This window comes from Sinohyriopsis cumingii, chromosome 4 (genome assembly GCF_028554795.1).
Source record: "Sinohyriopsis cumingii isolate HCF-2022 chromosome 4, ASM2855479v2, whole genome shotgun sequence".
NCBI classification, from domain to species: domain Eukaryota; kingdom Metazoa; phylum Mollusca; class Bivalvia; order Unionida; family Unionidae; genus Sinohyriopsis; species Sinohyriopsis cumingii.
Genome location: NC_142964.1, coordinates 144,272,426 through 144,288,023, shown reverse-complemented (window position 1 = coordinate 144,288,023; position 15,598 = coordinate 144,272,426). Strand labels below are relative to the sequence as shown.

At 34.1% G+C, this 15,598-nt stretch overlaps 1 protein-coding gene across 2 annotated transcripts in view; it reads left to right on the top strand.

The window, feature by feature from the left end:
- The window catches only part of LOC149802249 (E3 ubiquitin-protein ligase MIB2-like), a 112,312-nt gene that overhangs the window by 32,431 nt on the left and 64,283 nt on the right, over positions 1-15,598 (top strand). For both annotated transcript variants that reach the window (XM_089956675.1, XM_089956676.1), the window contains exons 5-10: positions 1,110-1,216; positions 4,831-5,028; positions 8,437-8,543; positions 9,471-9,599; positions 11,733-11,843; positions 13,730-13,925. In XM_089956675.1, the coding sequence (XP_089812801.1) occupies positions 1,110-1,216; positions 4,831-5,028; positions 8,437-8,543; positions 9,471-9,599; positions 11,733-11,843; positions 13,730-13,925 (848 nt within the window). The remainder of the gene's footprint in view (positions 1-1,109; positions 1,217-4,830; positions 5,029-8,436; positions 8,544-9,470; positions 9,600-11,732; positions 11,844-13,729; positions 13,926-15,598) is intronic.

The window sequence follows — 15,598 nt, the reverse complement described above, 5'->3', positions numbered from 1 at the left end:
TTCATTATGTTTATAGATTTTTCTTTCATGCAAAGAAAACAATGCTTCTGAACATGGGTTGATATATATGGTATTTGCAGAATTAATGCACAGTTCAGGAACTGACATCCAGAATTAGATTCAAGTGCAGGCTTTCTCCATGAAGAGTTGAGGTCAATAACATTAATATGGGAAGAAATGATTTAAATCAAAACTTTCAAGACATCATTTTCCTTATTAAGTTCATTATACAGTTTTTTCTTTTCTAATTTTTAAATGTTATCCTTTGCAGTAGTTTAAAGTAATCATCAACACAAAGGTTGATCTTAGTGCTAACTTGGACACCACATATACATAAAATCAGCATGGTTGCATTTTTTTAAAATATTTTCACATGTGTTTCAATGAAATGACTGGAATTTTAGAGACCATTCAGGAATGGGCTGAATCACATCCTACAAAATGGCAAGAGGCTGAAATCAATGCATATTTTATTTTCTGTTAGATTTTAATGTTGCTTTGTGTTGACTACAAGTAATATTCCACAATGAACCATATATCTCCATGAAATTCAAAGAAAAATATTAGTGATTTTCATAAGGACAACAATGGGATGCAGTTTTAGCTGATTGGCTAAATTAGAATAGTGATACCTTGAACATAAACAAAAGTTTTATTATGTGTGGATAGATAGATATGCCTTTTTGTGCTGTAAAAATGCAAAGTAAAAAAGGAACATGAATCATTTATGAGTTTATTATTATCTTTTACATCATGGAACTAAATCCAAAATATTGCAAGAATCGTTTTCTCTTTCCATCAGACTTTGGCAGAGTTGCTGCCCCTATTTGGCTTAAAAGTTTGCTTTTTCTTGAGTCATGATTTCATAAATTTTACCATACTACAGTAGTTCCCAACCTTTTTGATCATGAGGACCCCTTCTTAGCATCCTAAAAAAGTTTTGGACTCCCATTTGCAAATTTTTGTACTTCTAGACTTCTTTGGAATGACTCCTTGGCTCCACAGGAGTCAGGGAACCACTGCCAATGTACTCTTGATCATATTTAGTTTATTTCTTTCCTGAATATAGCTTTTTGCTGGAATGTTTCTATTAGTTTAATTTTTTTCAGATTAAGTTTGAGCAAGAGAGCAGATACCAAATTTCTCCAAGCATCGGGAATCTTTGCAAATTCTAAGGTGATTAGAGGGCCACACTGGAAATATAAGAATCAAGATGGTGAGAACAATTGAATTTTACAATGAGGAAGAAATACTGTAAACCATACTATATTAGCAAATATAGCATTTTAGAGAATTTAGCAAGAGAGAACTAATTTTGACTAAAATTGTTCTCATTAAAGTTTTATTATCAAAAGGCCATTTTGTTTATGGTATAAAGACTGATGACTATCCTGAAGAATAGTTTTAAAGATAGGTTAGATATTAGTATCCACTGTTACCAAAGTACCATGTGATGAGCAGGTAGATGGCCTGCTGATATTGTCTTTATAGTATCTGTTGCATGGTTCACACATGTTTTGGGAATAAATCTCAAATTTGATGCTCAGTCTTGATAAAATGTTAAAAATTAGCAAAAGTGGAAAACACCCTTGAAAATTTCTAAGGTTTGCAATGACTGCCCTTAAAAAGTGCTTGAATTTCACTAGTATTAGACCTGTTACCATTAAGTGTTAAAATTTTACCTATTTAATTGGTTTGGGTGAAAATAGAGCATTAATAAATAATCATTCTACCTGACATTCTATTACACATTACATTTTTATTTGGATACTTTCAGTATTATCCCTTGTCTTATGGCCAGACTGTGATAAATTTTTACACATACCTCCCAAAACATTATTTAGGTATCACTGTTGGTAAACCAGTCAATTCAAAGGGTAACTTTGTGGCTGAAGGGTTGTAAGTGCTGAGTCTCGAACTCATAAAATGTGAACTGCATTAGGCCATAGATCATTGTCTCTCTGGTTTGCATCCATGTAACCTGAAAAGTCTGCTTCACCTCCAAAACAAAGTACCCATAATTCCTCAACTAACAGAAGACAGTCTCACGTCACTTCCCTACATTGTGTAGAGATGATAGGTGTTGACTGATAAATATAGAAATCAGGTGAAATGATTAATCAATATGTCAATAATTTTTCCTTATCAATTTCCATATTCGTACAAGAGATGATGAATCAATACAAATGATACTTACCCTATAAAATTACTTTAATCTAAAGCAGTTGTGAATAATTATTAATTTGCCTTTTTATTCATTTAATTGAGAAATAATCAGAGATACTCAGACATAGCAGGCACATGCACTTATTTCCTTTTAGTAATAAGAAAAACTATTGACAACAGCCTGTCACCTTCTACGATTTGACACAAGGTGACTAACTTGCATTGTTTGAAGTCTACACCCTCCCCATATAATTAAGTGCTGATTATCTTAAAACTTTCAGCATGTTCAGCCACTGATAAGATATATCAGTATAAAGAAGACATTCCAGAGTTGTTCCCCATGTTTAAATGATTAAGTTTTTTACTGATCATTTAATAGCCACTGTTGCTTCTTATCTTGTTTACTTGGATTGAATTTGAAGACTACACTTTCAGTGTGTCATGCAGTGAAATATGTTGCATTCAGTCTTGATTGGTGGTTATTGTTTATTCAAGTCCAGGGTGAAACAATAACAACCAATCAGAACTAACTGTAGCTTAATCATTGCATGACAAACCAGAATTATTGGCATCTAAACTTGATATATATCATAAGTGACTAAATGTACAGACAGGATATTTTAAAAATCCATAATTATATAACAGAATCGGAAAGGGTGCAGATTCCAAACCATTCAAATGATAATCACCTTGTTTAAATTTGTAAAGTGGGTGTTGTCAATAATTTCCTTTTTCACTGACAGAGATGAGTTCCTGTGGCTGCGGCAATTGTTTCGCATCTACAGGAAGTACAGTGTGATGGATTTCGTATTAGTTATCTACTCACCCTCACTTAGACTTGTTCTGGAAAAGATTTTCCTTGCATCTTCTGTGTTGAAGATAGCACCAATTGGTGCCTTCCAAATTTAAAGCGAAGACATGAATTTGGTAATATGATGCATTTAAAGCATTTATGCAGTGCAAAAGAAAAGTGCACAGTTGCCAAGATGAGTTATGCACATGATCAAATGGAACAGCCTGAAATAGCTGGAAAGGTTGAATAAAAACCAGTGACACCTTATAGGTAGTCTATTTGGAAGTACCTTTGATATCATGTAAAGGATAAAAATGTCATTTCAGCCGATGATAAGTGTACATGTCTTTAATCTACATTCTGGAAATGCAACCAATATATCAGAATGTATAAAACAGCAACACCCTACCACTGACAGACTTCTAAAAATGAAAACACCATCAAGTTGATATGTGTAAAAATAATGTATCATATTGTATGATAAATATCTTGAATCATATTGATAGGCATCGGATGTGTATTGTTTCACCCCTAATAGAAATCACTACATATCTTGAATGCAAGATCAAAGTCAAGAAGTGTCATATTGATCACTCTTCATCATTGGCTGAGATAGCTCTGACAAAGGGGTCTACAAGGCATATGTACATACAATGGTTGATGAAGCAAGATGGATATTCTTTTTTGTTGTTTACCATACATACTCAATTATAAGTTGACTGTGTGCATTTTAAGGCTGTTAAAAATCTATAAGTCAAGGTTTATTATGTAAGTCAGTTCCATCTATGATGGTGTGCCTTGTCATAAGTGAATCAAAGTTGCATTTTGGAAACATAAACAAGTCCAACTTAATGGATAGCTGGATAGGAAAATTAAGTCAGAGACAGTGTATAATACAATTACATTATTTAGTATAATATGTCATAAATAATTTAGCAACTAACATCTTGCCTTAGTATCACAAAATGTATTGAAATCATAATGCTTGACATTTTTTAAAATCCATTTATAGGATAAATCCAGCCCAACTTAATGTAGAGCTGGATAGGAAAAATAAAGACAGAGCCAGTGTATAATAAAATTACATTATTTACTATAATATGTCACAAATAATTTAACAACTAACATATTGTCTTGGTGTCACAAAATGTATTGAAATCATAATGCTATGACATTTTTTTAATCCATTTATAGGATAAATCCATGAATTCTGTTATAGGTCACATACCAGTATATATTAAAATCGTAGCCCAGAATGAGCCAGTCGAGAGTATTCTGTAATATGTTTATTTCACACATCTTATAAATAAATAATGAAAGTTAAGTTTACACTTTTCTGATTCATAGTGTACTATAAATATCACTATCTAATGTCATCTGGTACAAGAATTCATCCCCATCGTCTGAGTGGCCAAATAAAGTTCTGAAATCCTCCGTCATCGTCTAGTCATCACAAATACCACCAAGGTTACTGAATTACCTTGTGACTCTTAGTACAAAAGACATTGCCTCAAAGACTTTGATCTTGATGTGGTAATCAACATGTATAAGGAAGCGAAGAAAGAGGATATAAATATTTAAATTAAAAGACAAACTGAGTTTGACATTAAATAATAAATTAAAAAAAGAATACTGTGGAAAATATGTACTTTTTATATTTTATTGATATTCATTTTTACGCTTTTATGATAATGCTTGTTTTAAATAATTTTGCTTATTCTGATGCTATGAACAGTTTCTTTGGAGATCACTGGGTATGGTGCTTTTGAACTTTGTTCTTCAGTTGCATCACATGCATGTACCCAGGAATTTATATTTTATCAGAGCACATGTCTAGTTGTCCAGAGTGTCAAATGCTGTCTTGTTTTCAGGTGGTGACACTAAGGTTGGGGATGTGAAGACAGTTATCCCTGTGAAGGATAATCTTGGGAATGCCTTCGTGACTGTACAATGGCAGATAAATAACCATGTTGGGGAGTATCGCCTAGGTGCCGAGGGATATGTGGATGTTGTTGTCTTCGATCCAGCAGATGGTGGCAAATATTATCCTGAGCATCTACCGCTTGTGGGTATGTGTTGGTTCTAATGTACATTGAAGCACAGATGCTTGAGAGTAACGGTATTTTTGTTTTGTTTATTTTCTTTGAGCAGACACAAATTAATTATTTCTAATTATGCCAGCTTTTTTACACTGTTTTTTGATTAAAAGTGATTTGTTTAACTTAATGATACTTAAATGGTCTTAATTTAGTAACAATAATTATACTAGTAAAAGACTGCAAGTTTTCATATGTAAAAATCTGTGCAATTCTGGTTACTGCCATAAGTTCTGTGTTCAGTGTTCCAAGCAGGATATAAATATTTAATGGTGAAGAAAGGAAACAAACTGAACATTTTATTGAAAAGTTTGATTGCTCACATAATGAAGTACCATAGTATCAGAATTTTTTTATAGATGTATTAACCTTTTTGACTTAAGGTCAAATTCAGTATGGCAAAATCTAGTGAAGGCTTACAGTTTTTATTTGATTAGCATGACATTTGGTATACTATTATGGCCATCATTTAAATGTGCCTATATTAACAAAACACTTTGCTGCTGCAATTTTAGAGTTATTGGTTTATTTTGTCTTGTAGCTGAATGCAATGTATGATGTAATTTTTTTAATACACCTGTTAGAGTTTTTGATGCATTTTTGAAGCAGTGTCTATATTATGTTCATAATATCATAATGCTAAGGTCTCACTGGACAGTTTATCTGGTGAATTTTCATCCGACAATGACCTATTGCAGAAAAATGAGAGTAATTTTACACTGAAGATACAAATAAAAACAAACTAATGATTTTTGTAGAAAGCATACTTGTGAGATTTTGACTGCAGCAATCAGATTAATTATTATATCCTCATTTTTTCCCCCCGTTAACTTTACATTGTTACAATTATTCAGTATTACCCGATACTGAACTCGCACGACAATACACATATAGCATTCATGTGCATAAAGGAACTACTTTCTATTATAAACAAACAATGGATACAGACGCCAGCACTTTTGATTTGTACACAAATCATGTACACTCGCGCAAGAGGCTCTTTACGTTGTGGTTGTTTAAATTTGTTTCTGAATGAACTAAAACAGATGTTTCGTGGACTGCCACATACCAGCTGTTTTGGCACATTCCGCGTTGATACAGTGTTATGGATTTAGTCTAGTTGCAGTATATAACAGATGCAAGATAATGTCCTTACAAATAACATACAAGTGACAAGTCATATACTGTTCTTTAGCTGGTGATACGAATGGCAAAATAAAATATACTTACAGTTTTACATCCTGAATTTCCTCAAAATGTATTTTCTTAATTCTACAAATCCAAATCACATGAGCCATATCATAGGTTTTCAATCTGGATTACACATTTCGAAATTGTGCTGTAATTTCGATGATAAGTGCAATTGCATCCTCCTTACTGCACTCAAAATGAAATAAGCATTAAAATCCATAGTGTCTTTTTGATAATTGCAGTTGAAAGACTTCATATTTTTCCCACATTATGATTTCAAACATTCAATGACAGAAACAGAAACACATTTGCAGATGTCAGCACACTTCTCCCTAGCTTATTAAATCTCATGTATTTCATGTGGAATTGTCACATACAAATCCAGTCAATAATCACGAAATTTCCTAGAATCGAGAAAAATACCAAAATCTATTCATTCCAGATCAAATGGAAAAGTTGTTGCATTAATGCACATTCATTCACAATATGACTCCAAATTAAAATTTTAACTAGACACGTCATTTTCTTTTGAAAGTTATGTCAAGTGCGCGACTAAGTTCAAATTTATCTGGGCGGAGTTATGTGCGCAGTAATAATGTTGATTTGTGTAATAATGAATATGCGCTTGTGCATTTAGTTTGAAATGCGGCATACATTCATTTACGTTGTTTCTTGTAATGTATTGTGTTTATATAATTAAACCTTAGGTAGAATTAAAAAAATGAGCATATAATAAAAAGGTTACTGCATTTGTATGGGAAAATATGAACTCGTTTTGTCGGAAGGATATACGTGCAGTGACAAGGCAGCTAAAAGAATCAGTATGTGCCTTATGCATGAATCAAGTTCACTAGTACTATAACAAATTAGCATACTTTTCATCACCCTCAACCATCTAGATTTTTAGATATTTACCTCTGTAGCAGACACATGTAAATACGTAAGCCAAGTCGGCTGCTCATTTGCAGCCCAAGTTACACATTTGATCTCCAATGCACGTCTAACTGTGACAGGCAGTCACCAACAAGCCAACCCATTTCCAAGCCTAACTCAAAGTAAATCTCACCCACATTACAGATTTAGCTTCTGTGTTAATTTATAAATGCTAGGCTTGTGATAATTAGGTTCATCCCTTCTACCTTAAAAATTAGGGGGGTGTCAAAATATGAAACTATCAAGTGAGACCTAATATCAACAAAATCACTGTGGTCCTCAGAGTTATTGCCCTTGTTTATTTGGACTTGCGGCTGGATGTAGCATATGGTAGAATTTTGTGAATGCAGTTAGCATCATAGATTTAAATAGATCACCATGAAACATCGGAAATATTCTGGTCCTCATCTAAAGATACACATATTAACAAATCACAATGACTACAATTTTTCTGTTGAGTTATTTCCCTTTTATACCTGAAGATTGATTAAGTGAATGATGGTCTCTTGTTGATTGTGCTAGTCTCACTGTTTTCAGTGGATTGCCAAAAAATGTGGTATGTGTAATAGTTATCATTTGAAGATGCATATATTAGCAAAGTATTCCTATGGCTTTATTAAAAATTATTGTTCATTTTGACTTGGAAATGGATGTAGTGTATGACAGAATATTTTGAAGATAACTTCTCAATTTTCAATGGGACACCATGAAACTTCGTACATGTTATGGTCATCATCAGAAGATACACATAGCAATAAATCATTTTGCTGTCTTATTGTTTGTTAGAGTTATTGCCCTTTTGTCCTACGGCTGAATGAAGCGTAATATAGAATCTTGTGAATGCAGCATGTCTTGCAGTTTTCATATGACTATGAAGCTTGGTACATATTATGGTCATGATCAATAGATATGCATAATGACTAATCACTGTGCTCATATTTATTTCTTTTGGAAGAATTCTGCACCATTTTGGTCATAGACTTATGTCTACCTTGTGCATGTGTGTGTGTGTGTGTGTGTGTGTGTGTGTGTGTGTGCATGAGAGACAGAGAGAGAGAGAGTATTGTTTTCCATTTCTTTAGCTTAAGATAGAGCCATACATGGCCTGTGCTTTCCCTTGCTATGGTATGGTATGGTATGGACTGATTTTAGTGGTTTACACTTAGTTAATAAATAACCTCTGATTAAATTACATTCAAGACTTTAATTTTGCTAATGCTGTTTCATATATTTGTATCTTTTTATAATTTTGTGCAGGGCTTATCCAGCTCAGAATTGGGGACAAGGTGAAGGTCAATTTATCATTGAATGAATTCAAGAAGATACAAGAAGATGCCAAATTATGGGAAGATGGCATGAAACAGGTATGTCTACATATAGTTTCAGTAGCTAAGTTTGAAATTTATTTTACTGTATATACTTTACTATAAGTTAAGCCCATCTTCACACAGCATTGACTTTGATCTGCCATGACATAATGATATGGCAGATCAGAGTCTATCTTGGTTGTTTTACATTTTAATCCTATCAAGCTGCAAAGACCCAGATCTGCTGGCACATCGTTCAACAGCAGATCTTGATCTATGCAGATGGATCTGATGTGATGTATGTGGTTGGATCCATATATATGGTACCTCATTTGCAGACCATCATATAAACACAGTTGCGGTCATTTATCCCATTTATTACTTACCAAAGTATATGTCCAATGCAATATTATGGTTTCCATCTAACTGCATCATAGTGGGGGGTGGGCAACTGTACAGTAGGCTTTCAGTGTGTTTGATGGCATGGTGTGGTCATTGAATTGGAGGAAAGCAGATTAGGAGGACTTTGGACAAGTCATTGGTAGACTGGTACATTTTTGGTTGAAATCAGAAAAGTATGGAATATTAATCCATAACACTTATCACAAAGTGTAATTTGAAGTTTTCAGGTGAAATGACAAACTGGATTTCTCACATGACATCATCATATTACAGTGCCAATGTGGTATGAAGTGAGAAAATACAAATTAGACCCTTCAACATGTAAGGATCTTTCACAGTCATTGTTTATTTTAAGAGATTTAAAAGTAATATTAAAAATATATGAGACTTCAAGTTTTGGTTCTTTCCTTAAGATTATTTTGCACTTCTTCAAATTTCTGAACAAATGGCAGTTCAGAAATTCACAAGACCAGTTCTTGTATTATCATCAAACTAAATTTAATAAGTTCTTCAGGAGTGATTTCTGGTGTATAAATATGCACATATGAGTTCTGTTCTGTTCTAACAGCTTCATTTTTGCAGTGTCTGAGTGAGGAAGGCACAGTGATCACTCTTGTCGATCTGTCAGCAGACTCACAACATGCCAGTAGTGCTGAGGTCCAATACAAAAATGGAAAACAATTTGTAATCACGAGAGCAGCTTTATACAGAGTAAGTCATAATTATCTTTAATGAAAAGATCTGCTATTTATGCTTCTACTCCCAAAAATGAGCTGAATGGTTAATTTTTCTTTGTTTATGCTGCTTTTAAATGAAAAGTCATTTAGACATGTGGTTTTCATTAGAAGAGTTCTTATGGTGTTTAGTTGGTCATGCATGAAAATGATGCCAACTGACCCTAATTACTGCCATGGTCATCTTGAAAATATTGATTTCCCTATTCCTTCCAAATGGATCATCTTATTAACATGGGTTTCTCACCAAAATATACGTCTATTGATATCTGCTTTTGGTCCTAAATGAAAGTGGTACCAAACTGACATACAATACCACAGCAAGTAAAATAAGTGTTCACACTCTACAGGAAAATTAAGAAAATGTTTGGAGAAAGAATTGGTTTGCTCCCAACTGGGAAAAATCATTTCATTTCATAAAAGTTGATCAAAATTGGTGAAAAATGGAACATTGCCATGTAGATTTATTATAGTGGTAATATAGGTAGCGGGCCAGTCTGTACTTTTAAAGAAAATGGTGCCAGATTATACACAAAATGGACTTTTATGAGTTGATTGGAGAATGAAATTTCTTAGAGCAGATGAGACTTTTTAAACTTCAAAACATATCTGATCAGGAAAAGGACAATTCAACACTGCTTTAGAAATTTGTGAAGAAGAATATGAGACTAATGCAATACAGCAATCAGATTGAGGACAGAATTTGTGAACTTGACGATCATTCTGCAAAAGTTATAGACATTTTGACCAGTTAAAGATAGAGTTGAATATAAATAATTTTTCAGTATCTTTTTTGTTTGTTTTCTGGTTTCTGATCCACATATATTTTGCCTATTTGTGCCAAGTATTTTGACCTGCAAATCCAGGTTAGTACAGTAAAACCTGTTTTGAGAGACCATTTCTATGAGAGACCACTTGTCTTGAGAGACCAGGTTCTCCATGCATAGATTTATTGGTTATATAGTGTTATGACCTGTTATCACAGACCACCTGTCATGAGAGACCATTATGTTTTGGCAAAAGGGGTGGTCTTTCAAGACAGGTTCCACTGTAGTAAAAATTAATTACATTTTTCATATGTTGTGCTGAAATTATAGCATGTAATATATTAGCTACGATGCCGTAGCCTCAGCAAAGTAGGGATACTAATGTTAGTAATATATAGATTATACAATTTGTGCTCAGATTATGCTGTTTTATCACTTGTATTAGCAAAAATTATGCTTTTACTGTACATCGCTCGGGGTTGAATTAGACCAAATATAACAGAAAGAGCTGTGGCGTGAAATACTTGTAAAGTTATGCTAATCCACCACCAAATGTGGCCACCATTATTAAAAATAGAATAATATTTAAAGATATTTATTCAAAAATAGTGAGTGCTATTAAATATGATGAATATACACCAAAAAAATGAGGCCTTATGAAAACTGCTTAACATTATAGTTTACAACACTGGAAGATATTTTCCCAGAAAGCATGGTTCTGCTCTTACCTTTGATTGTAAGGGCAGTTCCAGTCAGGTTAGTGAATTTAGGCTTGTAACTTGTTTAACTGCACCTACTTGCATGCATGTGGATGTGTACGTGAATTTCATTAGAAAATTCAGAGCTACATATATGGAAGCAACAAGATATGCTCATAATCATTGTATACCTGTGATATTTTCACAGTGAAGAAAAATCCGAACTTTTGTCCATCTCAGTCTCAATATACTTAAGATTATTTTCTCACATAATAAATGATTTGTTCTGCAAATAATTTTTCCTTGCAACATTTTGTACCAAAGGAAAATACATTGCAGAGGTTTTCATAATAAGAGGTGTGTTTGATAATGGAACGTGTTCTCCATCACATGAGTCACGATTATTTTCATATTCTATGCCATCTGCAACTTGCTTAGTAAAATACATAAACCCAAAGTCTACAGCAGTTGCCTCTGAAAATAATCAGATCTGTACTAAAACTGTACATTATTTAGTCTCACCGTGTTACTCTGAAAGTATTAGAGATTTGTCACTGACCAATGGCGATCATGTTTGCTTTAAAAGTCAGATTATGCCCAATGAAAAGTACCATGTACACGTGGGTCTCCTATTTCCTGTTTTAGGTGGCAGGTTTCCAGAAGGGTGGAGTTGTGCGAATAGAATCCACTGCAGATGTTCTGAAAAATTTGCAAAAGTTGCGTGGAGGATTAAAATCTGATGCTGAAATACTTGCTGTAAGTGTATTTTTATAAATGTTTTTGCTTGGTTGAACTTGAGTCCATAAATTTCATCATGAAAATCGTTTGTTATTTTTTTTTTCTACCATTGATATAGGGTTTGTTTCCTTTCTATCATTGGTGTTCTTTTACCGTATCAAGCATGATTCTTGTATTGTATTTTTTATTTACACACAGGGTACTTATCTTACATTAGAGTTATATTATATAATTACAGACCGTTTTAATGGTTGGTGGTGTTGCTCTCAAGCAGCAAATTTTCGTAAAATCGTGACTTCCCATGCAGAGAATACAATTTTATAAGTAGCATGCACCAAATTTGATCCAAAATAAACTGTTATTAAAGAAATATTAATTTTAAAAAGCATTTTACCAAAATATATGACATCATACTTTGATATAGTTATGTATCATGTTTTTTAAGTAATGGTAAACAAATAAACAGATACAGTTGAACTTCTCTAAACCCACTACTGTTGGGACCAAATATTACTTAGCCTTTTATTATCCACTATTGTGCTATATAGCACTATTACATACATACACCAGATATTTCATATAGTCAGTAAACATGTTTGATTATGCACTCCTGCCCAGTTGATCTAAGTTGTGGTGTTCCACAGGGGTCTGTTCTTGGACCTGTTCTCTTCATTCTATACACTCAGCCACTCTCAAGTATCATAGATCATCATCCAGTGTCTCACCAATTGTACGCTGATGACACCCAAATATGCAAATCTAGCTACCCAACTGAAGTTGATGCTACCATCCAAGGTGTAGAGAGGTGCATTTCTGATGTGAAATCATGGATGACATGTAACAAGCTGTAGATGAATGATGATAAAACTGAAGCCATTCTGATTACAACACAGAGACTTTCTCATTCACATCCTTTACCTCAAACAATAAATATCAGCAACACCAACATTAAATTCACACAGTCAATCAGTACGAAACCTAGGTGTTACTCTGGACAGTACTCTCACATTGCACCAACATGTCATGAACATATGCAAGGCTGCATATCTTGAGCTGAGACGCATCAGCTCCATTCGCAAATATCTTTCAGTTGATGCTACTGAAACACTTGTGTGTTCATTAGTACTTTCAAGACTGGACTATTGTAACTCAATTCTGTCTGGTTCATCTCAGTATCTACTCCAAAAACTTCAAAAAGTTCAAAACACAGCTGCTCAAATCATACTTAGGGTACCACTATCTGAGCAAACCTCCCCACTGCTCTGTACCCTACAATGGCTATCCATTCGATCCAGAATCAAACATAAAGTTTGTTCTCTGTCCTATGTTTCACTGACGGACTCTAGTCCGACATACCTATCCGACCTCACCCATGTGTACACACCAGCAAGATACTTACGCTCCTCTTCTGACAATCATATACTCATTATTCCCACTATGAAAACAAAGTCATATGGCCAACGTTCTTTTGCATACCAGGGCCCAGTAATGTGGAATGAATTGCCCACTGAACTTAGACACAGAGACACAGTGATCACATTCAAGAGTGCTCTCAAAACTCACTTATTTCAACTGCAAGAACAAACTTAAGGACCTTATAAAGTTTCCTACCTTAAATATTCTCAGCATGTTTTTTCTATGTTTTCTAATTTCATGGTGTTTGTGTTTGTAATCATATCATTATATATGTTTTTTATCTTATAGGTGTTGTCTAATGTTGTAAAGTGCTTAGAGCTTCTAAAGATTAGGCGCTATACAAAGCCCTCATTATTATTATTATTAATATTGCTGTGGTTTTTTTGGGACCAAAATTTGTGGCCAACTTGTGGAGACTGGTAAGCCAGTTTAGAGAAGTTTCATATTAAAATATCGTGTAACAGTAAAGTTGGCAATTCCAATTTCAGACAAAAGGAAAGGTTGGAAGGGTACTTAAGATCACCAAGGATGGAGATTTGAAGGTTCTGGTGGATAAGAAAAGGTTTATTTTTAGCCCTGCCTGTTGTTATCCAACCAGTGATCCGAAAGATGTCAAGGCAGCTCCCACTGCAGCAGACTCATCATCATCAGAAGAAGAAGAAAATGAAGGAGAAACATTGAGAAGTATGTGTCAGACACTGTGAAATATTTGATTTGTTGAGGTCTTGTAAATAATGTCATTTTCACTCGTAATTCAAATTGTGGATTGGTCAAATGTTCAAATTACTTTAACAATGGGCTGTTGCTTGTTGGCAGGGCTGTCAACAGAGTTTAACAATGGGCTGTTGCTTGTTGGCAGGGCTGTCAACAGAGTTTCAGAATGAGTAGTCCTGAACTCTTCACTCATGAAACTCAGGAGTCCCCAGCCTATTTCTGGAAGTCCATGGCATTCACTCTGGAGTCCATCATTTTCAAAACAGATAGAAAGTATAATGAAAATGTACCTGATCATTGTCAGTAATTGTCAAAAGACTCTATATTGAACTCTGACCATCTGGAAAACTAGTTTTTCAAATCATTTAGTTCCTTTACTTTTTATTGTTCTGTGGCTTAATAAATGTTAATATGGTAATCGGGTTATTGAAGTCTTTAAGTATAAGTTACACCTCAATTATTCTGATTAAATTATTCACTGTTTCGTTGTAATGCTTTGCAGTCATTGTTTTTCACATGGATTTCAAGAGTTTTCTCAACAGCATTAGGGATTGTCTAGAAAACTGAAACAGCAGTTAAGTGATTCAGATTAAATTCATGATGATTAAAGGCTGATAGCTAATAAGTATTTTCATTTTGAGTGAAAGGATTTTGCTCTTCATTTCTTACATCAATCACAGATTGCCTTTCCACCAGATCTCTTAAGTTCTCATGTTGTAGTTCAGCCACCATTTTTATCAGTCTCCTCCACCATGGTCAAGACAGTCAGAATTAAGTACACATTCAAGTTCAAGATCTCTTTGTTGTCATCACTTATGCTTGCACATGTCAAACTTTTGCTTTTTCTTAGCATTGGTGTCATTTTTGTTGTAAGTCCATTTCTTAAAAAATAACAGATTTTGCTGATTCATCAAAGTACTTTAATAGTCTAGCTATACTGTAGTGCTCTAGTCAAAATAATATCTGCTGAAGTAGCAGTTATTATTATTATTATTATTATTATTATTGATTTGACAATATTGACCATCTTAAACTCTTTGTTTATTGTCAAGATTTATATCTGTATTGTCACAATTTAAACAAGAATCAAACAACAAAGGATATTGTTTATTTTCTGAACAAATGCAAGTACTTACATACACATTCAGTAGAACATCTGTTTCTTTGAAGACATAATATTAGAGAAGGATTAACAGTTAATTAAAGACAAAAGACACTGGCTTCATGCCTGTTTACCCAAGTCTAGCCATTAGCTATTCTGTAGATTGGCCACAGCTGAGCACAACTATAAAAAGGGGATGGGAGGGGGGAGATGAGGTGCATCATAGGTATGCATTACTGAGAAAAGGTGTGTCCTTTGGGAATTTTATGTGCATTTGATAAAGAAACTGAGGTTTCTGAAAACCCTGGTTGGGTCTTTTACATGCTTCACAAGTGGGAATTTCCTTGGGATTCACCCTCTAGTTAAGATGCTGGAAACATTCATATTTAGCCAGCTGTCCCTCAGCACTTGCTTGAGGCAGTTGCCAAAACCTCATGGCTTGCTATATTAATGGCCATGGCACTGTCAGTGGAGCTGCCCCACTTCCACATGGATGTTAACCTGGACACTTAGTTACTTAAAGGGAGGCAGCCACAGTCCA